The 27,124-nt window shown below is 42.8% G+C and overlaps 1 protein-coding gene across 1 annotated transcript in view; it reads right to left on the bottom strand.

Moving 5' to 3' along the window:
* Nucleotides 1–661: 661 nt before the first annotated feature.
* The window catches only part of LOC147219227 (vertebrate ancient opsin-like), a 76,158-nt gene continuing 49,695 nt past the window's right edge, over nucleotides 662–27,124 (bottom strand). Inside the window, exons 3-4 of the mRNA XM_086172152.1 lie at nucleotides 16,212–16,445; nucleotides 662–4,383 (exon numbers count right to left, since the gene is read on the bottom strand). Coding sequence (XP_086028278.1) covers nucleotides 4,102–4,383; nucleotides 16,212–16,445 — 516 coding nt within the window. The 3' untranslated portion in view covers nucleotides 662–4,101. The remainder of the gene's footprint in view (nucleotides 4,384–16,211; nucleotides 16,446–27,124) is intronic.

The raw sequence follows: 27,124 nt of genomic DNA, 5'->3' as shown, positions 1-27,124 counted from the left end.
GCACATCCAACAGGTAGGCTGTCCTGCGGTTGACCGAGAATCCCCGGAGGGTTCGCGTATTTCATCGGGCACCGGATCCTCCTCGGGGTTCCCTGGCAAGGAGTCCGACGGTAGATTAAAAAGGTGCTGGCGTTAACTTACTCAACCAGATGCGAGTGCGGAAACTCACCCCGGAGAAGCCGATTGAGTTATATTTAGTTCTTAGGTTATTAGGCTTTAAAGTGTTATTTCTGAATACGTCAATCAAAGGCTTGACTTGAATCGGCTGCCGCAATTGTAAAATTACAATTGTCTGTCTGGTCGCTTCGTCCAAATCGACAACTGTAACTGTCAAGATTCTTGCGCGGTGGGGGCGTCGCTTTCCGACGCGAGGATAAAGACCCGTGACGCAAATCGGAAATCCTCCACGGGCCAGATGTCTCATTTCATGATCACTCAAGACAGTGTTCACAACGGCCGCAGTCAAAGAAGCCCGTGGTAATGATTCACTGCAAACAATAGACCGACGGCTGAGCTCTGCACGGTCCCTGAAATACTCGGCCGGCTTTATAACGTACATGTTGTCGATAAATAACCACCCGGCCGTTTTTTCTCATACGGGAAATGTTCGAAGCTGGAGTTTTTCTGCTCCATCGTCAGGCTTTTTGATACTGAGGGGGGGGATTGTGGAATTTCACGCCCTGTCAATCAGGTCTAGAATTGGCGTTTTTTTTGTCTTCATTGTACCTCACTTTCCATTCCGGCCCCGGCATGGTTTTTGGACACAGCAGGCTTATCCGAAAAGGCAACTGCACCCCTTACGGTTTTAGATTTGGCTCGGTGCTCCGTAAGCCTAAGGAGAACAAACTGTGTGTGATATATGGGCAGAGCGGAGATGGTTCTCTTACGTTTCCATGAACAGATGAAAAATAGCAACCGGGATTTATGCTGCCCTTTTTCTTTGTTTTTTACTGTTCTGCCAAACAAACCCCCTTACTTACACCCCTCAAAAGCACTAAACTCATATTTTAGCCCCGTCCAGGTACATAACATTATTCAACCATGATTTGCAATTATTCCTGAATATCTAGCATAACTGGCAACGCTGATACGGGCACTAATCACGGAAAGTGGCTTATAAGTCGCAATCGAGGTAAGACACGAATCGTCGTGACGCTTCGCGACGCCCCTCGATAGAACATTCATTTTTTTTGTTTGTTTTTTTTTTCGGACTCTTTAAATTTTGAGATTTGTTTGCAAATCAATCAAAGATAGCAAATCCTGCTTGTTTGAAATGTAAACATTCAAGGTGACCATTCAAGGTGATAAAGTCCTGGCGAGATGGTTTGGACACATTCGGCTATCTGGCCAGAGGGATGCTATAGGTGGAGTTGCCAGGCAGGAGGACCAGAGGGAAGATTTTTGGAGGGGGTAAAAGGCGAGATTGAGATTCGTCGGTGTCGGAGATGATGCCGAGGAGAGGGTTCAATGGGGGCAGATGATTGGCTGAGGCTGAGAAGAAGAAGACGAGCGCTTCGTTAATATTTTCGGCGACCGTTGCTGACGATTCTTTCAAAGCTACTGGCGGCATCAGAAGGAGAGGTTGCCAAGTAAGTGACAGAGTGTCAACGTGTACATCCCAAATGGAGACGGGAGTACATATGTGTCATTTTAAATTAAACTCGCTGCGAAATAAAGAACGTGGGGGTGTTCACAATTATCTGTCACAGTTTGTTATAATGAGATAGGGAAGGGGCGGAGGGTGGGTATCGCTCTCCCTCTCCGACCGGCTCATCAGGGGGAAACTTCATGGATGTTCACAGTTAAAAGGGAGATCGGGTGAAAAGAAAGAAATTTTAATTGCAACCTTTCCGGCGAAAACATGAGACGAGACCGGAGGTGAGCGTGATCTGAAGCGCGCCGTCAGTCGTCCACCGTGTCAGTCGTCCAGTGTGGCAGAGCGGGTAAACGCCAGCTCTTGTCATATTCTTTGTACGCCTGCTGGCCCACGCTGTGAAGATCCCGTGCTGGTTTGCGATGGCCGGTAGTTGAAAGCGGTGTGTATCGGAACCACTGTGTCCTCCAGTTTGAACCGAGGTCCATATTTGGATAGCGCTTCTCGGCAATAGGCTTATTAGCCTATTGTTTCATGATGTTGGAGTCCTTCTGCGGCCAAAAACATACAAATGAATGCATTCGTTCTGCGCCCTACATTTAAATGCAACCTTTGACTCGGACAGTGTTCTCTCCGACGCGTTTGCAACCCTGACAAAACCTACGCGAGTTAAGATTTAAAGGAAGAAAGTAAAAGAAAAGAAAGGAAAACTTTATTTGACAACACAACTCGAAAAAATAGTACAATTTCTTGAGCTTTGGTATTTACCGATGTTCTGCACACTGATGTATTACGAGATCTCCATGGCACGTAAGGAAAGAAGGAAGTTAACGTGGTAAAAGTGATTATGGAAAAACTTGTACAAAGTAGCCAAAGTACCACACGAATGATGGCTTGTACATTCACTGGAAATATGGCGTCAGAGCACCGCTTTTAAAATCCCCACCATTAGCGTTGTGCTACAGGAAAAAAAAAAAAAAAGAAAAAGGAAGGAAATTGTCAGCTCAACAATCAAAAAACGCGAACAAGATGCAAACAAGCACATGACAACCAATATATACAGAAAAAAAACAAATCCCATCTAAAAATATTGAACTCTGATAACATCCTTTTTATGTTTGGCAAAACAGTATGTATTCATTTATTTTTTTTTCATTCTGTAAGATCTTTTCTTTTTGTTTCATTATTCCAATGAAATGATTGCATAACAAAGTAGTTTTCTAGAATGCTAATAGCTTGAAGAGTGTGCAAATTATGAGTAAATGCTAATACGTCGTCCACATGCGCTGCAGACTGCGTGCCCAAGAGCAAGGCACTGATTTGCTGTGACTTGGGTAAATTAAAGGGGCGTACGCCCTGACGTGTTACCGTATCTGCGGGTCACCCTGATGCTGGGGTTGGGTCAAACCCTCCCAAACCCCACTCCAAGTTAAAAAGTTTAAATTTCACCGTCGTATATACACTGTGAAAATATCAGATTAGAAACCGTGAAAAATGACCCCCAAGAGGAGCATCCCAGATACTCTAGCATTAGTAGTTTCTTCCGGTTATACCAAACACCGCAGAGAAATTCTGTGCAGTCAGTTATTTCTCATTACTGCATTTCTCCTGCCGGTTTTGCATATTATTCTCGTTGCAATACACATGCACGGTATTGGAAAAATAAAATATACAGTAGCTCTCCGTCATGCACCTATTTCTGTGACGTTTATGTCACAAGTCCATACAAAACCTTAAATGCTGCTAGCATGCTAGCAATGCTACATGTACAATAGAACGGTCATCGACCTCATTCGTTTAAAAACCCCTCAAGCAATTTTAAAGTGTCGAGTGATTAATCAAAGAGAGTATGCACAGGGTTAGAAACACAAACACGTCAATACTTTAACAATCATTACCAGAACATTCTCTGATCGTGGTGTTTTTTTTTTTTTTTTTGTCATATCTGCTTTACAAAAACTAACAAACAACAACAAAAAACAAAACAAAACAAAAAAAAAAAACAAAAAAAAAACAACAAACTAAACTAAACTCTTTAGATAAATAACATAAATGTGCCATCGTCATTTTTGGTACCAGAGTCTATAACAAATCTATACAAAACTATACAATCCACCTTCCTGCAAACTGAACGGATTGCTGATTCCTGGTAAGAAGTGAATATCTCACCGAATACAAGATATCGCAGGGCGCAAATGATCCCTACGAATTCTCTTCTGCTACCAAAACGGTCAGAAAGTGCCTTCCAGATGACGTCCTCTTGAAATGCTTCTATAGAGAAATATATATGTATTTTTTGCCGGCAGAGACTCAGAGGCCCTGATGTCTGATGTCTCACGGAGTCTTTTTCTTTGTCACTCGTCCATCACGTCGCCCAGCCTAGGCCAAGCTGATGCAACAGTTATGATAAATTCAGGCGGCTGGGTAGGCTACGGCCCTCGGCACCTCTCTAATTATTAATGCCTTCCAATTCAGGGACTTTGGGACTTCGCGGTCCTTGCCGGAGATCACCCATCAAAATGGGCCACCAACGACATGACGACCGGTTTGTTGATGTCTGATGAAGGGCCTTTGGTCAGATCAATGGTGGGTTCACCGGTCGGGCCCAGTTGGGGAAGCGTAGCGGCCGGTTGACCCAGGGAGGCCACCATGAAGAGGTCATTGGTACGACGGGGGCCGGTGAGCCCGCCGCCTCTCATGGCCTTGGTGGGGACCTTGGAGGAGCTCCTCATGCTGGAACCTCGTCGAGGGGTCTCACAATGCAGCAGTGCTTGGAAACATCTGTAAAACTGGGGCATAAAACGCAAGCGCGTGATCAGATAAGGAAGACAAAAGACCACAGAGGTAGAACAGAAAAGAGGAGGCGCTGAGGAGAGTCTAGCTTTTCTACCTTGTTTGAATACAGTAAAAACTACCGCGCAATGTGATCGCCGCATGGCGGAAGTCCTTTTAATTACCCCATTTCCTTTTTGCTTTTACCAGAAAGGGAAATAATTCACCTCGTAATTTGCTCTTTCAAACTCAACAAAAGTAAACTTTTGACGTAATTACAATTAATAATGATTGATTGGACTTCTGTTCGCGCTCAATGAGTTCCCCCCCGACTCCCGTGACACTATTCTGTCACCGGGGTAATTTCGACATCAACCTTTTCACATGGAACAATAAGCCAAGGGACACAAATTATTTGGAAAATTACCATGTAACATTTCACTAATTGCGTCTTCGGTGAAACGTAAGAACCTGCTTTTTTTTTTTTTCTTTTTTTTTTAACACCGTCAGTGAATTAATCGGGTGAATGTGTTATAAAATAAGCTTTTATAACCTAATCTTTGGTGAGACCGTCAAGTTACCACGTTGCTCCAGGTCCTTTTCAATTTTAACTTTCTATGTCATCTTTGCATGTGAAAAATGAGCCTCCTGTTCTGTTTGCATCTGATCTGGTGTGATCACATCTTGCTTCCCGTCTTTCTGTCCCGTCGGCTTGATTTTGATGAAATGCGGTGAAAACGGGGAGAATTTGCAAAGGAGGGAGACCGTCACATTTCGGGGGGGCGGGGACGTCAGTCAGACTGAAGCCAAATTTGTCTTCTTTCAGTCGATAAACATCCCTTATGAGTAGCTCGAAATAGCTACCGCTGAGACGCTAATGCTAAATGACACTTGACTTTTTCGGGAAGGAAAGTCAAAAGATGACATTTTTCAACTTTATGTGTTCAACTCATTTTAAAACCAAAACAGATCATTTGTCTTAATTCATTTGGCAAAGTCCTCTGGATCTCATTAAATAAACATTGAGGTGATAGCAATTACAGCCTTCAAGTGGCAAGCCAAAGTTTGGGAGTCATCTATCTGTGAAAATACTCTTTTATTTTTAAAACATGCCATACAAGCGACTCATTGCAGTTTAATATTTTGGCCCCGTTGTTGACCGTGCCTGCTGTCATTTCAGGTCAAGTGTGGCTCATATTCAATTTGAGTAAAGACACTGACCTGCGGTGACTCCGGCAACCTACATTCAGCTGCGGGCCATTATTTTCCCTGATACCCGAATCATTAAATGTCTTCTAAAACTGGCAAACACAGCAAGGTCCGCAAGCCTACTCAAGCATATTTATAAATTATTTGCTCCATGTCTGACCTGTATAGCACTTTCCATTGCTATGGATATGAGTGTCCAAAATCGGGCTAAATTTAGACCTGAATCCAAGTATGAGACCAAGAGAATCGCACCAGAAGCTCTCCTGCTCTTTATTCATCGTAATTTCCCCCTGGTTGGTCAGGAATTGACATTGCAGCTGCTCTTTATGCCTACGCAGTTATTCCCTCAATGCACCGGCAGCTCGAACTAGGCATCAAGTTTTGGAAATGAGAAAGTGCGCAACTGATGTTCGTAGGAGTCTGCAAAGTCCGATTAAAAAAAAAAAAAAGGGTCTCATTTGGATTGTATCAAACTTCAGAGATTGCTATCAAAGGTTTGCACCCTGCTGCACTTGGATATTTGATGAAAGTTGGCCAACAACTACGCTATTTCACTTTAGGCGAGTAAAGAAAGAAAACAAGATGATGGAAAACTCCCTCTCGAATTAGAAAAAAAAAAACGGTCAGATCCATTGGTGAAGACGGTCAGGAAAACACAGATGATAGCGATGATAATATTCAGGCTTCCCGGGATTATATTGTTGGTCAACTTTTGGCATTACTCAATATCGGGATTTATAGCCTTGTTTCCCATCATGTTAGCGCCGTGATGCTAATAACAATCCGTTCACACTGACAAAGGACTTTCGGCGACATGATTTTATCGCATTTTATCAGATTACAGAAAAAAAAATATGGGATTATTTGCTTGTTGCTTTAATTGCGTGCCATCGGAGTAACGGTGGATATTTTTGTGATCGAAAAAGTTGATGCAGTAATTTCACATACACCGTTCGGAGTCCGTTAATGCTTTGTCGTAAAAACGCCACTGCAGCTGGGAGACATCGGAAAGACAGGTCAGGCTTTCCGCCAGGCGTTGAAACGTGCACAGCGGTTGTCAGGCCAGAATAAATAGTGAATGTCCCCTTGATACATTTTTCAATCCGAGACAGAGATCTGAAAGTTTCAGGAATCTGATTTCATGCAGATCTTCCTGTTTTACACCAGTCTCTGCACGAGACAGAAGCCCCTTGTTACCCAGCTCAAAGTCCAGGTATCCAGTCTGGCTGATGGACAGATAGGAAGCTTCTGAATAATTGAACGCCCCAGCAGCAGTTTGAAAAAAAAAAAAAAAAAACATTTCATTCAGGGATTTTTTTTTTCTTGGACTTTTCTTCAAATTGAAGGTATCTTGAAAGGAAACCATGCAGAAAAGAAATAAGAGAAACACAGAGATCACAGTAGTGGTGTGTGAAGATGTCACTCTTGAGTAAACGTAGTATACTTAGTATACTTCCTGAGGTTTATGTATACTTATAGTCTACTACATTTTCCCATTAGTGCCAAATACGGTGACGCTCCTTGTCAGCCCATCTTATGAAAATGGCGGCATTTATTCACCAAAAGGAAACAAGTGTGAATGAGCATCCAGTAAAACATCAAACGAATCAATTAAAATCAATAAATAAAGGCTAGCGGTCGACAAATTCGGACCAAGTTCAGAATCAAGCCGTATCTGTTTGTGACAACTTATGTTGTGGATTTCAAAACGTATCACAGAAAACACGTCCTCCTTTAAACCGCTCCGACAGGCCACCTTGTTTTGAAGATTGTGATTAATATGGACTGCTAAATTTATTCTGAAACCTGTCATTAATGTTGATTAAGCTCCCGTGCAACATGGAATCACTGGAATGAACAATTCATCTCTCGCCATCTGCATCTACTCCCATCTGACAGTTTTTGTTATCGTTGGGTGAAATTCTCACGGAAGCAACAGGTCGTGTTTTTTTGATCATCCTTTGAGGCTTTTCGAAAGAGAATGACCCGTATAAGGTTAATAGCTCGCACCCCGACTGGTGAGCGACCAATAAACTTAATTTCAGCGAGTGTATTATTTTTTACTTTTTTATGACCCACTTCCTGTCACGACCCTAATAACTGCGTGGTGACTCTTTCACATCCCGACATGGATGGAAGGAGCACTGCTGGGTTTTGGCCTACTTTTGCTGATTTCAACTTCGAAACCCCAAATGATGGCTGTCACCTCCCGGAGCAGCGCCACTGGAAAGATAACCGTTCACCTCACGCGAGAGCAGGCTTTCGGCAATCTCTCCTACGAATTTGCTGATTTTAAAGTTTTCCGTCACATTCCAAAGCGGCCATATTTGGTACCTTCCAGTCGCTCCTCCGTCCTTCATTTACAATAATTAGGGGACCAAATTTTCACTTGCGTCCGTTTTTCTTGCCTCTTATAACATTAGGTTTTATAGTTAATAAATCCATCTTGGTGAAAGATTGCGAAATCGGTGGATAATTCATGTTTAAGCCATCCCGGAGCCTCGTGCGGCAGAGGTGGTGTGTTTCATAAAAACAGTTGGACCTTCGCTGACCTTGGCATATTGGCATCCTTGGGCTGCTGGCATTATTGAAAATCAATAAACATTTGTGTTTCATTCACTGAGTTTATTAAAATACTCACTGAGTGAACCGTCTGCTTTTATATACCCATTTATGTTGCGTTGATCAAGTCATAACACAGCGAGTATTATGACAGCCCCTTCAAAGTGTTGACGTTTCACGTAGTCTGTCAGCGCCAACGCACAACAAAAGGGACGTATTGTTGACTTTTGGCATTGCGGATAATCAGTTCTACTCTTGAATTCTGATATCTTTGCATAAAACTAGCTGAGCATGCGTGTTTTTGGCCATAACTGACGACATTCTGTAAGCAGCGCTACTTTTAAAAAGCTATTAAATCCCCAACCGCAGCACTAGCCTGACAACGATATCCGTCCGCTAAAGCGCAGCGATGGCATTAGGCTAAATTGAAATGGAAGGGATCCAGACCGCCTGCGGGCTCGCAGTCCTTGACAGATCTAATGAAGACTTTTTAATCAAGCAGTGGAAGCGGTTCTGGGAAAAAAAAAAAAAAGTACGACAATGACCTCATTAACAAAAATAATTTAAGCTCAGACTTCCCTTGATCGTCGTCAGTCGTGCATCGCATACGTCCCTTCCTGCGTGTTATGGTAGACGGTGAATTGACAAACGTAAGCAGCTTTGAACAGTCGGGTTTTTTTTTTTACCCCTAAGCTTGAAGGTATTCGAAACATTATTATTTATTGCCGCCGAGACTTTCCACTTGACGTTAATAACTTTTAGACTCAATTTGAAGAGCCGACAATTAGTAATAGTAACTCAAAGTAATGAAGACTTCCATCTCCTGGTTTTTTTATCATTCTGGCTTATAAATAAGGAATTGTGAGAACGCTCCTTTCTCCTTTTAACTAATTAATCCATAAGTGTTTAAGACACATTTTGGACGCGATGACTTTGTTTTTAATAGGCTAAAAACAAAACAGACACAACCTTCGGTCAGCAAGGCTTGACAGGGTCAGAGTGACGGCATCCATAAAAGGAAAGACACCGGTCACAGCCGGGAAAAATGTATTGTTTACGAAGTTAACGTAAAACGCTAAGTATAATTTCTTTGCCGATGATACCGTTATTACTACCGATCATCTATCAGCCTCATCTCGGAGTTAAATAAAACTGGGAGTTCTTGGCTGGGTACACTTTATGGTTTCACATCTGCTTTTCAAATCATTCAAAAAACAACTATTTGCATGAAATTAAAACAAATGTAAACACGGAGCAGTTGACATTTTTTTTGTATTTACTTCCTTGCATGCTATAGATCAGATAGAGTTTGATTTCTTCTGCACTTGACAAATATTTCTCACGCCCTTTTCTTTAAAGCATGATCTGTTCCCTGACTGGAACTAATCAGATCAGGACTTAGAAACACAAATATGATTGGAATCTATAAAAAGATTTATCACTGCTTTGTTTATTTTTTTTTTTCCCCTTGCATTTATCAAGAATAATACGGAAGTTAAATATTTGTTATCCCTTAGAGAGCGAGAGGGAGAGGATACCCACGAGGCACTACTAAATATTCTCCTCACATGGCATCAACAAGTGTTGCGCCCTGTTTCCTCTGTTAGTATTTCAGTAACCTATAGGTCGTTCAGGAGTGAAGGCTAGCAAGAGGCTAACGCTCTGAAGTGTTGATTCGGCGTTCCCCTCGGCCGTTCAAACATCCCGCTGAAGAGAGCTGGGAAGATGGAGGAGATAACAATAATGGGCCCCGCAGAGAAATGGAAGCGGATGAAGATAGTTAAGACGTGGGAATCGGGGCGAAGGTCAAGGAGGAGAGCGAGTAGATGACAGATCAACAGATGGAGAATGACGGGGCGACGGAAAGAGAAATATGCATCCGCGGTTTTCGGGGAAAAAGGTCGAAGGTGGCTTTTGAAGGGTCGTCTCGAGGCGTCCGCGTTATGTTTGAGTGCTCACCGAAAGCCAGAGATGGACACCTCTCCATTTCTTGGAAGTTTTGGTTTGTGTTTTAAAACGATGTTGAGTGGTTTATAAGTGTTTTAAAAGCGTTTCATGGGAAGTCTCGGTTTTTTACGTTTAGCGCAAAAAGTCGAGGTCGGTTCAGTCCAATGACAATCGGTTGTTTTTTTTGTAGTTTCCTTGCAAATGCAATGAATGACGCTCTTCAACCGCTGCCACTCCAGTCCGCCGTGTTGACAAATGAAATGATTAAACGGCAGAAGACGCAGCGCCAAATAGCGTTAAAGGCATTTCACCAAATCATTCACAAAAACAAACACGCTTGTTTGTTGATTTGACAGCTGCGAGAGTTACGCCGGTCCAATCACGGCGGTTTTCGAGACTCACCCTGGGGGCTACAGAGAGTCGAAATTGAGAGTTTGAGGCGTTCCGGGTTGTGGGAAGAATGACAATTCTTTGGTTTCTACTCGAGATTCTCCACCATGTTGACGCCGGCTACGCTACTTTTTACGCACAAGTCACGTTTTTCGCGATCATCCAAGACGTGTAGGATCGCCAACGTGGTACGTCTGAAAACATGATGACAAAATCGCTCCTGGAATCCATAATAGAACACAAAAAGGTATAAATTAAATTATGCCTCGATCCTGTATTACAACCCAAACATGAACTACGTGCCGAGAGAGTTTGCTCAGCAAATCACGCAACCTGTCAAACCGTCAGACATGATGAGGCAATTCGTGGCAATAAAATGGCACGGGGTTGAAATCACACCACTTGTCAACTTGTTGACATCTGGTTTCATTATTTATGAGAGAGTTCCTTATTTATAGAGCGGTTATTGTGGGTTTTTTGGGACTGGGATTGGTGCGCTACATGTGGAAAAATAAGGGACACCTGCCATCGGCGGCGTGCCCGGGGGTCCTCACAGGTGATGATCAGTGTGACTGAAAGTCTGACACTTAATTTCCAGCATTCTGGGGAATATTTCGTGGCAATGTGAGCCTGCTCTTCGGTTCCAGGAGCCGTTCAACATGAATGTAAATGAAAGAAAAAACAGGAAAGCACAGTGGCATCAATAATACGGAAAAGGATTACAGAGCGAGACAATGTGTTCTGTCTCCGAAAACGTCATATTTTGAATTGTTGTTTTTTAAATGTAGTTATCAATTTGGACGGATTTTTCTTCCATCCGCCTGTTTCCCTCCTCATGCTCTATTTTGGATATTAAGAAATGTATTCGTAAACTCAGTTCAACCACCTAAAAACTCTGATGCTTATAAAATCGATATACTTGTCAAAGAGAGCAACGGTTCCTGAAATAATCCAAGAAACATAAATATCCCAATGAGAATGAAATTTTGTTGCATGTGATGAGCAGTTTAGAAGTTTGTTTTGTTGATTTTCCTGCATCAGGCAAGGAATTCCAAGAGTTGCACTGCAACAGTTCTAACTTATTCATATTGTCTTCTAACTAGATGGAGCACAGTTAGATGTCGTGCGCAACCAATCCTATCGTATTGAAAACCTCCCGCCACGACTAATTTCGCCCCGAGCGGCAGGTCGTGCGCGACAGCTGTGTGATCCTGACACCTGTATCGACGAGCGCGTGCCGTCATTTACAAGTTGACCGAATAATTCACCCCCCAAAACCCAGTTTCATGAGGGATCCTTCCTGTAACACAAGATAAAACGTGTTACAGGGCACGGCAGGGATTTGTGCCGATATGTTTGCAAACGCCTCGGCTTTCGGCTGCAGCTCCGAACACCCCGCCTGCATTAATCGATGATTGAGTCGCTCCCAAAGGACACGAGCCTTTTTGTAAACGCAGTTCTACGGCGGTGGGAATGTACGTGTTTGAGTGAAAAGCTATATTAAAGAATCAATTTGAGGTAGAAAACTCGTATGCAAATGCGGCCCATTTAGCCTTTTATAACAGCTCCAAGCTGACAAAATCAAACCTGCTGTGTGACGTCTTTTTGTCACGATTTAAAATTATTTTTTTTCTTTCCCGGGCTTGCATTTTATTGTTTGTGCCTCAAATGGATGGAATCTAATAATATCACAAACTACTACACTACTACACAAACTAATAATATCACAACAATATCACAACAATATCATTTTCAACTTGGGTTTTAATTATTTTATTGTCTGTTTATATATCGTATAGTTATTTTATTGCACTTTGCATATTTTATATATATTTTATATATGTTTTATTGCCTACTTGTATATTTTATATATATTGTCTATTTGTACAGTTTTATATTTGTATTGTCTTCTCGGGACTACGGATGGTGATTAGCTATGAGCTAAAATCTGGTCCAAACATCTCTGCCTCTGTGCTTAATGTAATTGTACACTGTCCTAATAAACTTTTAACAAAAAAAAGAAAAGACGAGACTCTTTCGTGAGGTCTCTTGTGACGGCGAAGTTTTGTGCGCGTAAATACGGTCAAACCATCGTACCTTTCTCATCCAGGAGGAAGCGTTGCTTTATTTGCGCAGACTCTAGTTACCGTGGAGTTACAGTAACTTCTGTTCATCTGGCGGTGCTCAGGTCCAATATGAGGATCCCCATTGTCTGCTATTTAAACACTGGTGTTACATTTTGGTAAATATATGGAGACATTTTTGTTTTTGTATTATACTTTGCACTTTTACACTTCAGTATATTTATTTCATTTATTTTTTACTTGCATTTTTAGCTTGTCACTGTCTCTTTTCTTGTATGTTCTGTGCCGCTGCTGCTGCCGCTAAGCAATTTCCCAATCACCCAGATACGGCGGGCCGGAGCTATAAATGTCATTTTGACCCGCTGTGTGTTTTCATATTAAATTCCCAGCTATTTCTTTTCTTTTTGCCGGAGCTCTCGGAACGGAAACCGTCTATTTTCTCAGCAGTCAAACAAAACACCGTTTGCTGAACGGGAAGTAAACTTACCGATGATTGGCAGTTATCCGTGCGCGCTTTTGACGCCTGGCCCGGATCTCTTGAGCGCGGACGCCGCCGATGGTTCGACGGGACAAACACACGGCAGCTGGTACTTGTATCTGTACAGCATTTTTAGTCTTCAACTCGCCTCAACTCACAGTTTCCATAGTAACGGGCTGGGAGGAATTGAAGACTGAAAATGACATACAGGACATTTAGTGTTCCTCCTCTGCATTTTGGCTCTGGCAGGCTTTCAAGGGGTCAATGAAGTGTTCGCCCCAAACCATCCCTGTAAGGTCAGGTTCGTCGCCGTGGCGACGGGTTGAGGAGGAAGGTGAGCAAGGTTGAAGCAAGATCCAACAGGAACCGGATTGCCCTTTACCTCCACGTGATACCCACACCAACTTTTTTTTGTCGGGCTTTTTTTTTTCGAAAAGTTGACAGTCGACAGGAGAATTTAAACGTGGGTGAAGGCTCTCGGACATCCAGGTTACGGTCAGTAATAGTCGAGTCTTATCGCGGCCCGCTGGACTTGGAGATGTTTCACCTCCCGCCCGAGAGGCTCCTTCGGATCTGAACTTTGAAAACTGATAAGATTTCTCCACCTGTGTTTAGGATTCCTGGTAAAGAACATAAAATCCAATCGACTGAATCTGTAGGGGATTTTTTTTTTTGAAAAAAAAAAAAAACAAAACAACAAACCACATGTGTTGTGCTTCATTTAATAAATTGAAATTATATGTCAAACTTGTAGGTAGGTAAAGGCGTTATCATGTCTGCTCGCTGTTGAGGACAGCCTGGGTCATATTAAGCCACATCTCAGAAAGGAAAAAAAAAAAAAAACACCTTAAATCTTAAAATTCTGAATATCTCGATGCAACAACGCCAAGTTGAGTTCCAAGAGTTAAATTCCCACCCGCTATATATCACCTCCATAGCGGAAATTGTTTTGAACCGATGTTCCTTCCGTTATTATTTTTCTCATACGGAACGCTAGAAGTTTCAGAAAAGTCGGGGATTTCATTTTTTTTACTTCTAATACACTTTGGTGTCCTATTCTTACAAGAGGTGCAGAAATACCACAGATCAGGCCAAAAAAAAAACGAAAAACTTGCCATTAGATTCATTCACAGGGGCAGCTGGGTAAAAATCAAATGTTGGCCCGAACCGGCATTGTCATCTATCAACGTGTTTGTGTGGTAAATGCGCTAATAATCCCCACATGTGGAATTTGGCTTGGTAATTACAACATTACACGCCAACAGATGGCTGGACTGAACAAAGAGTGCAAAGCATCTAATTTCGCTAACAATGGCCTCATAACTAGTTTTTAAAATTTCATTTTCGTGGACGTTACAGTGTCACATGAGGAGAGCCAGGATTTAATAATAAAATAAAATAAAATAGAATAAAATAAAATAAAATAAAATAAAATAAACAGTGAATGAGTTGATTAATTTGTTAATTAATGGATTAAATCAGAAAAAAAAAATACTTTACAGGTGCTCCAGATAATGCGTTGCATTTGGAGTTTTGACTTGTGAATCCCATGAACTGCCAGTTTAAATGAATGCAAAATGTGAATGATATTATTGGAAAGCAAAAGATAGATTGTAAGTCATGCAACTACTTTTTAAGTATATTAAATCTAAACCTAATTTTGGTCTGTGTGTCTCAGCGATTAATAATTTTCTACAATGACTACATACCCCAGTGGGCCTACACATGTACACAGCACTATCACTTCAATGGTGCTATAACTTGATATAAAGGTTGTCAGGAAAAAAATAATTTTTTCATAAGGTTTGAGAACTGAGAAAAGATTAACTAAACGGTCAATATTTTAATGTCGTCCTCTGATATGCACATAACAATAAACATAAAACTTGCTCTCATGCTTTTCAACGCGTAGCTTCATATAACACTGGAATATAGTTCTTTTAGCAAAAAACCACTTCGTATTCTTGTATTTGAAATCATCACAACTATAATATATTTCCTTGCCTAATTGCTACGATTTACACGATTTTTACAAGAATATTCTATCCGCCGTATTATCATCCCGAGCTCTGCTTCGTCCCCTGTTGTGTTTGTGGTTAAACAGCAAAGCTCTAACAAGGCAATTAAAAATGAAAGAATGAGGAGTTTGTATCCTTCAGTTGCTGGATACAAACTCAAGACGTGATTTGCATCGACTCCACATTGAGTATTTCGAAAGGAGCCTTTGTGTCCCCTAATCTTTAGTCGGTAAGTCGAAGTACTTTCTGTGTAATTTATAATCAGATGCGGTTCTCGGCGCTAATCACCAGAGGTACGCTAAGACGGATGGCTGATGAATCACGTCTGATGTTCGAGTTCCTCCGTCGGCCCCTCGCTGTCTGTTTGCTTTGATCGCGTCTCCTGTCTCTCCGGCCCTCCGGCCAGAAGGCGGGAAGACGGGGCCTTCGGTCTGTCTGATTTTAAACGCTGACGGCCCCCCCCCCCAAAAAAAAAGACCCGCTGTCTTCGCTTCAACCCGCCACGGTCGGCGTATTATCCGTTACATTAAATCGTTTTTCTTTTCTTTCTAACGTTTAGCGAGAAGGGACGACGGTCCCGATGAATGAGAGCGATCGAAATCGCTTTCCGGTCTAAAATAATGAGAATTTAAAAAAAAAAAAAAAAAAAAAACGTAAAAACTTTTTTCCTGGAGGTCACCACGGCGCTGCGTCTAATTTCATTCCAGGTGAGCTCGCTTGACATGGTCTAATTCCGTTAGCCGTAATTTATGCCCTTGCTGGCATCATAAAATTAAATAGAATACAGTAGCAGAGCAAATAATGGTACTCCCAGGTCACTCGCAGCACTGGGCTAAAATTGGAGCCACTCGATTGGACGACAACAACCGAAGCTATTCATCAAGTCCGCCTGCGGTGGGCGTGGGCCAAGGTTAATCGAGGTTCGACGACGTGGTAAATTGTTAATTCCTTGAACAACGGCCATTTGAAGACGCCGTCACGGCAAAGCTCGATGTCATTAAGTAGCTCGTCCCGTGACGCTCGGGGAAAGACTAAAAGCATTTAGGACGTTGGACACTCGACCCCGAATGACTCGCACACAGCCGGTTGAATATTTCCACCGGATAGACGGGAAAGGAGCCCAACTCCGAAGGCGGTAAAAGTACTAAAACCCCTACCTGTTTATTCATGAAGACGTAGATGACCGGGTTGATGACCGTGCTCATCTTGGCGAAGACCGACGGGATGATGCTCGCCTCGGGCGTGACCATGCCGGCGGGTCCGAAGGTGGCCAGGAGAGCCATGATGCCGTACGGCAGCCAGCAGAGAAGGTAGCAGATGACCATGATCACCACCATGAATAAAACGCGCTGTTCTCGCTTCCTGCTCATGGACGTATTGATCCCGCTCACCTGGAGACAGCCGGAGGAGATGAGAGAGAAGATTTTCATGAGCTCCGGCGATGACGGGACTTGGGTTTTTTTTTTGTATCCCTTTTGCGAAAGCGTTAATTTTTCTCCCCCCCCCCCCCATCCCCCCCCTTTGGGAGATTACAGAAGAATACGGGTCAGGCGGGTCGACGTGGGAGCGAGAGGCACGGAGGTGGAGGAAGAAGCGGTGAATCTCATCTCGGCATCTAGAGGAGGACTCGTCGCTGATGAGAAGGGAAGAGACAGTGGAAAATAGAAAATGACACGGCAGTACAGAGTGTGCTTTGTTATCGCCGGTAATTGGATTGACTGCCATTCTTGATCTCGCAGACACGACAAGCAGGAGGGGGAAAAAAAAAAAATCCATGAATCCACATTTTGATTGGATCGGGAAAGTAATCGAATCCTGCCAAATTTCTGCTGAGTCGCAGCCTGACTGTTTGTAGAAGCGTAGTAATACGTCCTTTAAAGAAAATGAAGTTAGATGGCGCGGCTATTAGTCACCGTGACGATCCTTCACAGTCTGCGGAGAATCTTTCCCGGTTCGCCGTTGACCTCCTGAACACAAGGTTTTATCGGCTGAGCTGTCGGCATCTCTCCGTCACGTTGCTTCGTGCCGAAAGGCCTCGGTTGTTGCACGAGTCTGAGCGCCACGCAGCTTTCCAGAGATACTAAGACAACGGCCATTTCACAAAAGGAGGATGGCGATCTGTTTCTTTATAAGGATGGAATTCCTTTACTTATGTTTATTATTTTTGTACATCATCTAAATTCAAAGATCATCCATTGCAGAGGCAATTGCTTTGCCTTCTATATCATAGTCTTCCTTTTTCCGTGGGGTTTGAATAATCCACCCCAGCGAGCACAACTTCAGCTGTACCATTAACAAGACACCGCTCTTCAGCTCTTCTCTTTCGTCCGTCCGGCACCGGATCAATTATTACAAATGGTAGCCCGACTTCTAAACATTCATTTATTATTCATTCATTCGTTATCCATACCGCTTATCGTGCACTCGGGGTCGCGCTGGGGCCGGGGGCCTATCTCATCTGTCATTGCGCGAGAGGTAGGGTTCACCGTGGACCGGTCGCCGGTCGAGAACAGGGCCACATTTTTAGACAAATTACCATTCGCACAGCACCCTGCGCAGAGTGAGGCTTCCTGTCCCAATCCGAGGACCTTTTTAGCAACAGGACAAATTTTTAAATGAGAAAACGTCGCAATAAGCACAATATATAAGCAAAATACACGGCTATACAAGTGTCTGTCCATGTTAGCTTAACCCTAGAACACTAACGTCGGGTGATTTTCACCCACACAATTCTTGTCATATTATTTCGATTGTGTTGCCAATGTTTTGTTTGGGTCCTTGGGTATTTTCATGCTGCTCGCTGATGTTATGAATTGTATGTTTGTTTCCCTCCTCCCATCGGCCCATCTATGAATTGATGAAAACTGTATTTCATCCAGAATATTGTATTGGGTAAAATCAGTTGCGGGCCGTGCATTTCACACTCAGGCCTTCAGTAGTGCTCCGTTCATCCCCTTAATAACTGATCTACACGATCCAGTCAAAAGGCGTGTGTCACACTGATGTTAGCGTGGCCTTTTAGAAGGCCTTGGTGTCACAACTCAAAATCTGATTGGTTGAATCAACAGTTTCATCGGCATTTATTTTTCGCCAGAACGCCTGTGAATCGGATTCTGCTAGCCTCCAGGCATATTTCTTTGACTTTGACCCTGCCTGGCAACAAACAGCAGCTGAAATTTGATTGGTTAAATGCTCTTTGTTCAATGAAAATACATGTCTGGAAGCAGCACAGTCAGGGAAAAAGCTATGAAAGGAAGTGGGCATTTGGAACTATTTAGTCAAATTCGAGATTCAAATATAGTTAAGATTCAATTGTAATTAAAATCAGTCTGTGATTTTTTTTAGGCCAGCAGAGAAGGCTTTGCAGGCCCTCACGGCCCACCACTGGGTAAAATTTACCCAATGTTAGTGAAGGTGTTTGATGATTTTAACGTGAGTGATCTAGGGTTAAGTTCTGTAATTAACCAAATTTGTTTTTACCTCCTTTGGTGTGATGGCTAATCGTTACCAACCTATCTAATGTGAACTCATTGGTAGCTTTATTTATCAAATTGCAGATATTTTCATGGCATTCATTGAAACCATCATCGCCATCGCCTAAAAATCAACATAAAATGACGCAACATTCGGAAAAAAGAAAATCACATTATTAATAAGGATTATAAAGTCAAAGTATGTCTGGTGCACATGAACTGTAAATAATACAAAAAAAAATACTTTGTCTTTGTAAAGATATTGTTGGTTGTCCAGACGGGAGAAGAGAGGGTAAAGGAAAGAAAACAGATACTGTGGTAATGTTATTAAATGGGTCAATTTGTGCAAAGTACACTTATTAGACTAGCATATGCACATTAATTTGGACACACACACACACACACACACACACACACACGGCAGCAGCAGCAGCAGCAGCAGGCTGACAAACATCTTGACTCTCCGCGAACTTGAGCTGTCTCCACTCATATCCGCGCTTCCTGCCCGGATGTCAACCGCTGTCACTCAACCCTGGCGCAGAGACGTGCGCTGACAGGTAGCCACTTAAAAAAAAATACAAAAAAAAAAACAACTTCAGCAGTGCCAGTAAAGGCTTGATGGTGGTTGTTTTTAGGATACTGGTGGTGAATGCAAATATACTGCGTACACAGTTGTGGACACATAAGGCATCCAAAGACACATTAAAGTTTAAGATAACTAGAAAGTAAAACACTTCAAGGGTTCAGCGCTCAGTCATTTCAATCTCTTGACAGCTATAAAATATTCCCCGGCTCTCTGGTAATATCCAGTCATCCATAGTCGTGGGTATAAATTGACTGGTATTTATTTTTATTTCAGTAGGTACTGCATGCATATTGCATATGTGTTTTATGTTTGCTGCAGGGCTCTATAAAATATGATGTCGGGTTAGCGGCTCTTTCCCCTGCATTATTCACTCGGTATCATGCTAAACTTGCACATTCCCGTAAATTCCCCCGGTGCTTGCACGGCTGCAACCGTGCAACAAGGCGAGCGGACGCCTTCTACAAATTGATCGATCGGGGACGGTCATTGGAAGCCCTCGTTCGGTTTTTACAAGTAAGAAATGGTGGATTTCTTTCTTTATTTATTTATTTTTTATTTTTACTCAATTTTTATTTCGTCTTTCTTTACATTAATGACATGTACAAATCATGCCAAAAAAAAAAAACAAAAAAAAACAAACATAGGTAATCTAAAAGGATATGATGCTTATGTCTGGTGCCAGTCGGACTAAAGATGGGCTTCTGAAGTCTTAATGAATATGCAATTTGCTCCGTCTGGTAATTGTCCCATACTTTTTGGATCCACCGTTTATATGTAGGCGGATCCGGCTTTAACTACTTGATAGTTGTAGCTTTTAATACTGCTGTGAACAATATGTTTAGGAGGTATTTTTCATCCTTTGTGTCTATACCCTTAAAGGTAATGCAGTTGGAGGGCTTTGCAGAATGTCCCGTTCGAAGACCGCTTCGAGGACTTCAAAAACTTCCATCCAAATTAAACTTAGCTTGGGGTAAAGCCAAAATATATATGTACGGTTGGCAATATCTTTACCACAATTCCTCCAGCGAGAACCACAACGTGTCGGCTCCTTCTCGGCTATTATTTTTTGGTATTCTGAAAAACCTGATAATTACTCTCCACTTGAATTCTCTGCAGGAGTTTGAATTTGTGTTCCGGTGTGCCTCAACACATATCTCTTTCCAGGTGTCCATTTGTATAGAAATGGGGGATTTAACGTCCTCTTGAACTTTTCTTGCAAATTTCTTCCCGTGGTGACATTTCACTTTCTGTCCAAAACTTTCTGCCCTACCTTTAATGGATTGGGAGACTCTGCGGTCCTTGGCGTTCCACCTTCATTTTCAAATGTACTCCTCACTTCCTGGAATTTTCCTGCTGTCTGTATCGTCTTCACCGTTACACTGTCTCTTCCCCTCTCTGCCTCCCCTCACAACGGCCAATCAGATGCCATCTGAGTATCTCAGCGGGATAGAATTCATTCATTCATTCATTCATGCATTATCTATACTTCTCTTCCTGCAGTCAGGGAGCTGGAGTTGCTGCAGCCTATGGCAACTGTCATTTGATGAGAAAATGGGTCCATCCCTGGATGAACCCATTTTCTGAATTTCATTTTCTGAATTTCATTTTCGATCATCGGGCCAAAAACAGAAGCAAACAATCATTCAATCGCTCATTCACATATTAAGCAGAGATATACAAACAATCCCTCCATTCACTCGTCTTATAGAGATGAAACAACTGCTAGTTTCCTCAGACGCATGGATGGACAATTTAGGGTCTTCGCAACAGAATTATCGAATTTTGTACCTCATTCCAATCCTCAAGTATTCCAAGTGTACGATCTTCCGTCTTTGTCGGGTCCTCGGCTCTGTTGTCGACCTTGGAGGTAATTTCGATTTGTTTACACCAGTTCCCCCAGTATTGTTTGCGCCTTTTCGCTGTCGGCTAAATTTGAATTCCGCTGTTCGCTCCTGCTCCGGGCGTCTCCTGCTCACCGTGACAGAGGAGGTCGAAGCTTTGCGGGACGTGAAACCCTGCATTTAATTGCAAGCCAAATCATTTGTAATAATAGAGACTGGTCTCCACGTGAATTTGGCCAAACAAAAGAGCTTATAATGTTTTGTTTTTTTATTTTGCAAAAATAAAGGAGGGTCAGATTCAACGCCGAGTGCAGTTCGGCGACACGAAGCCGAAGATCACCTGGCGAAATCGGTTTGTCTTCGGCTTCTCGTCACAGAGAGCGCCGAGAGACGCCTCGCTGCCAACCTGACCCATCGGATATTTTTGATTTTGCTTATGCGAAGTTTGATGTGGTTCTGGAAAGTAACTCTTGAGTTTTGCTCGATCCACTCCATGAAAGCTGACGACTAATTACGTTAGCTGTGATTAAACACGTGAAGTGGCGAAGCCTGGCAGACAAATGGCGGCAGCAGAGAGCGAGACGCCCGATGATTGCAATCAGAACCCTGAATTCCGACCGGCTCCCTGATTGACCGGTTTCACGGAAGAAACTTATCCTCCCGACAAGCAGAGAAGTTTCCCCCCTGCGAAGACATTTTAATGTGTACGCGTTGCGCTTGCTAGAGGACACCAAACTTTTGTAGCCCTTCGTCAAAGTGAACGGCGATCTCGGTGAGGAGAATTCAAATTTTGGCCGGTAAAATAAAACTTTCCGCAGCATCAAGATGGTTTGTAATAGAGTTGTAGCTCAGAGGCAGCGGTCCAAATCTGCATTGTTCCTCACAGAGGGTCAGGCAGGTGGTAAGGAATTAGTAATGACTGCTCAATGGGACCTGTAGGTCACCAAAGCCTCCTCTACTGCACTCACTGCCATCACTGACTTAATTAAATATCCAATGGTTCATTTTCTCCTTTGCTGACAGAAGGAGTATTGTCTCTTTGAGGGCTATTGGTTATTGAGATTATCTGCACGGTGTGCTGCGATGTTCATTTACCTAAAAATTAAAAAGCAGGAGGGAGAGTCAAGAGCAAATTCCTAGTTCTCGTAGATCTTCACCTGCTGTTGGCTCTTGTAGCGCCGCTTCGTCGCCGCAAAAACAAAAGGCAGATGTATGTTTTCTATGCCGCGATAAAAAAAAAAAAAATTCCGCCATTTGAAAGTACAATCAGCCTTCAATGGAAACTTAGCGTATTATATCACCTGTGCCTGCACTTCGATGGACATCTATCTAATGATAATAACATTAATAATACACTGGATTTCTATGGTGCTTTTTGGGCCACTTGAAGATGGTTATCAATGTAGAAAAGTGATAAACAGACTAAAAAAAAATTTGAATAAATAGATGAAATGAAGTGCAAAAGACTGTCTGAGGAAAGGGAACGCCAATGTGAACGTATGGGTTTTGAATGTGCGGTGGCAGGGAATTCCAGAAGGTAGTGGGGCGGCGGTGACCACATGGTCCCGTGCTCGGTTCTGGAGGTTGAAGTCAGCAGATTGAAGAACGGCAGGGGAGAAGATGGGAGGGGGCAAGGTTTATGAAGGTTTTGTAGGTGAGGTGAGGAGCAGTAGTTTGCACTGTGCGCAATATCGGCGCAATATCGGACGGGGGGCAGGTGGAGGTCGGTAATGGGGCAAGCGAGTTTGGTATATAGTGTGGTTTCCGGAGGTCGGCGGAGTGAAGGCCATAGAGGATGCTATTACTGCAGTCCCTGCTGGAGGTCATGAAGGCGTGGGGAAGTGAGAGGGAGGTGCAATGACGGGCGATGTTTTGGAGGCGGGGGAATGAAGTCCCGGCGACGCTACCGAAGTGGGATGGTAGGGAAGGACATTGTGCCGATCGATGAGGACATCGGTGCGGCGATGATGAGTTCTGTTTCATCCGTCCAGATGTTGATGTCGGTCATGCAGTTCATGACGGAGGGGAGAAGAATGAATGGGGCGATAGAGTCGGTGGATATGAACATTTGTGCGTCGTCAGCGTAACGGGGAAAAATGAAGACCACGGCAGCGACTGAAGTGCCGGGCGGACGGAACGTAAAGGGTGAAGAGAAGCGTCCCGAGCTGTTCCTCACCGAGGGCTTTTTGATTTTTACAAGACAAAACTCTTATTCAGAGCTTTTGGAGATGTTTGTCACATTTACTGATGTGAGAAAAGAGAACAAACTTTGTTTTGTTGAAATAAAAACCTCGCTTGACCTTCTCCCCGCTTTTCGGGAGTGATAAGATGATGTTTCCTCGAAATTCGTTCAAACGCTCTCTTGTCGACCCTTTTTTTTTTTTTTTTTTTTTTTTTTTCAAATAAAAAACAGCCATGGGTGCCGTAGTTGCACCGAAACAACACAATCAACAGTGGGGACTTTTTTTTCTTTTTTTTTAATCGAGGCGCCAGTCATTCTCTTTCATTTTCAGCCCACGGTTTTATGATGATTAGATGCCTGACCTGTCTGGTTCGCTCACCGCCGCACGTTCCTGGTGCGTTTTCCCATTTAGCTTGATTTGTTTGTGTTTGTGACTTAAACCCCTGGCAGAATCTACAAAGTGAGACATCGATGTTTGGTGTTTTTTTTTTTCAAGATGATTTTTTTATCATTCTCTTTTTGATATTCACTAGTGATTTTTTTCGTAGCGTCCAAGCCGGTTAAACTACTGAATACAAATACCCTCGTAAATCTGCTGTACGATCAATACTTTCACCGGGCTTAGTTATGTCGGGCTGGAAGCATCGCTGAAAGCCTCTCAAAGACAGATGTTCGTCTTTCTATATTCTTTTTCTCTTTTCATGATGGAGAAAATCATGATGAGTACATCGACTAGGTTTATTGTCATTGTCGAGTGCAATTCAAATGTTATTATTCTTTTTTTTTTCACTGTTTTTACGACAAATACAAATGTTATTATTATCATTATTATTATCATTGTGAGCTGACGACTGAAGACAGACTAAATTATATTAAGTCAATTTTTTTTTTTTTTTTTTTCAAGATGACCCATCATTATCCATGCTGGGAAAAACAAGTAAATAAACCCTCCCCAAAAAATTAAAGATGAAAGTGATTACTGGCTCGCTGCCAGTAATTGTCACAATAATTTAGGAATTGGACAAATAATTGCGTGTCGGCGAGGGGCTTTGTTTTGAAAATTGCCGAAATGCTCCGATGGTTTTATGTCTGACTTCCTTGCATCTGCTCTGTGCCTGGCTGATGTGGCTCCCCTCAAAAAAAAAAAAAAAAAAAAACTAACAGCATGTTTCTAGCTGACTGGAGATCCGCTCCTGGGATGCTCTGAAAATGTGCTCAGAATCTTCTGGTGAAAAAAAAAAAAAAAAAAAAAAGGAACAGTAATTGTCTAGAAAGGTCATGATTGGCTCTGTCAGCCAGAACGTATGCAGACGGGCCCGCTGGGAGAGCGGAGGAAACTGTCAACCGCTTCCTTTCTTTTTTATTTGCGTGTGAACATACAGAAGCGTCCTCTGAGAACACGCAGGGAGGGAAGCGAACGCCAGACACAATTCCCACAGTTGAAAAGAAAGAATTTTCCCAAGCGGTCGCCACGACATCTTCAAAAATACCCAATCAACCTGTCAGTCTGGCTACTCTCTTTCAACGCCCTTAGCCAAATATGAAGGTGGGATGTCATGGGAGAGACTGAAGGGCCTTGTGTTGTGTACCCAACCCCCCCCCCCCCCGCAGTAGACTGCAACGCTACTCGGTAAATGCTTTGTACATTATAAATGACGGCCCGAAATAGCTTATTATGTACATTTGTGTGTTTTTTATTTCCTTCCTTGAAGTAAATTCCCTGTAAAATTCATGCCCAACCAGAGCCGCATCCATTAAACATGGGACGAGGTATCCAGACACAACTGGATCCTGGTTAAAGCCGCTCATTGAGAAGGTAAAGGTTTTTTTTTTTTTAAAAAAAACTTCTCTTCCCTGCTGCCTCGCAATCGACTTAATCTAGTTATTTAATTCCAACAACAATAGTTTGAGGTGTTTTTTTTGAGACTTTACTTCGCGGTTGGTTTCTGCTGTGCTCTGCTTGTACCGAAACCCGGGTTGCTGTGACCTGCGGCCAGGAATAGGATCACGCTCATGCAAAGCTTCTTTTCAGTGAGCCTCGTTGATTTATTAAGGTTGTTTTTAATCAGAAATTCAAATTAACATAACATCGAGGTGAGATGTCAAGGGAAGACGTTTGATTTAAAGTGTGCTAATGTGTATTGAAACCTCTTTTTTGCTCTTGAAAACTGTTCTTTGCTGCACTGGGAGATGCTTGTTTTTTTTTTTTTTCTAGCTTTCAAAATATATGTTTTTTTGGGGGGAGTGAGAAGATCCTTGGTTTGACGTCTATGAGTTTTTTGCCTGTTTATGTGTGAATAAGTAAGTGAATTGTTATGTCCTTATATGATGTGTGTTTTGAGCCAAGCTGTCACTCCAGACTGACTTTTGGATTTGCACTTAAACTCTATTGCCCAGATGTGTGTGCGTGTTCCACATTTCACAAACTAATATTTCATTTTATAGTCTTGATTAGTTTTCCCACAAATCAAGTTTCTGACGTGATTCAATTCCCCAAAACACAATGCAATTTCATGTCATTGTGTTTAGGATTTCGCACGGTTTATTCTGAGAATAACGGGAGGGTTATTAAAAAAAAAAAAATGAAAATGGGAGAAAATTTCTTTTTTTTTTTTTTTTCTTTTTTTTTAATAACTAGCCGTAGATAAAACCATTGTTTCGGTGAATAAAAGCAATTTCAAATTATATATATCATCAGGGTCCTTCGATATTAAAAAAAGGCACTTTTAGGGCCTTTTGTTGATTTGTGTGGCTCGCTTCGGGAGGGAAAGCCTGGAATCCGAGGGGTTGCGGGTTCGATTCCCAGCTCTTTTATTCCGTGAAGGACGAAGCTGAAGTCGCTTGTTTTGAATGTTTGTCAAGCACACCGTGGCTCAGCGGGGAGACGACCGTCGTTCAGCGGCTTCCTGCTGTCACACTGCGATCTGCAGACGTGTCCTCTCCTCAGGCAAAGGCGTCTATTCTAATCACAGCACGTCAAATGTGAGAGGATTATTAACAGGGAAGACGTGAAATGGATCGTCTGCTTGTGTTTTGCATCCGGCGCCATTAAAAGGCTACTTCCTGCTATTGTGAGCAGACGGTGGAGAGCACGAGCCCTCAACGCTGAACCTTCGCTATCACAGACGTATTTTCGGAAATTTTCTTCGTCTTTTCGTTTCGGCTTTTCCCTTCAGGGGTCGCCACAGCGAATCAACCTCCTCCATCCAACCCTCTTCTCTGTATCCTCCTCTCTCACACCAACTACCTTCATATCTTCTGTCACTACGTCCATAAATCTTCTCTTTGGTCTTCCTCAAAACTTCTAGCCTGGCAGCTCCAATTCCAGCATCCGTCTAGCAATATCTTCACCATCCCTCCTCTGTACACGACCCAACCATCTCATTCTGGTTTTTCTGACCTTCTCTCCAAAACATCTAACATGCGCTGTCCCTCTGATGGACTCACTCCTGATCCTATCCATCCTGGTCACTCCCAAAGAGAACCTTAGCATCTTCATCTCTGCGACCTCCAGCTGTGCTTCCCATTTTTTCTTCAGTGCCACTGTTTCTAGTCCATACAGCACCGCTGGTCTCACCGCTGTCTTGTACACTTTTCCTTTCATTCTGGCTGATGGTCTTCTATCATAAAGTACCCCTGACGCTTTTCTCCCCCCATTGCAACCTCCTTGAACCTGTTTCGTTACCTCTTTTCCACACTCTTCATTAGATTGTTGACTGTCTTAAAATCCTCCACTTTCTTTATCTCCACTCCCTACAACCTTACCGTTCCACTTGGGTCCCTTCCATTCACACACATATTCTGTCTTGCTGCAACTTACCTTCATTTCTCTCCTCTCCAGAGCATACCTCCTCCTGTCCAGGTTTTCCTTCACCTTTTCCCCGCTCTCACTAAAGATAACAATGTCATCTGCAAACATCTTGGTCCATAGAGACTCCTGTTGAACTTAATCTGTCAGCCTGTCCATCACCACTGCAAACAAGAAGTG

Source organism: Fistularia commersonii, chromosome 25 (assembly GCF_037954325.1).
Source record: "Fistularia commersonii isolate RoL2024-O1a breed Wild chromosome 25, RoL_Fcom_v1.0, whole genome shotgun sequence".
Taxonomy (NCBI): domain Eukaryota; kingdom Metazoa; phylum Chordata; class Actinopteri; order Syngnathiformes; family Fistulariidae; genus Fistularia; species Fistularia commersonii.
Note: the sequence above shows the minus strand (reverse complement) of the source record. Positions and strands in the feature narration are given on the sequence as shown.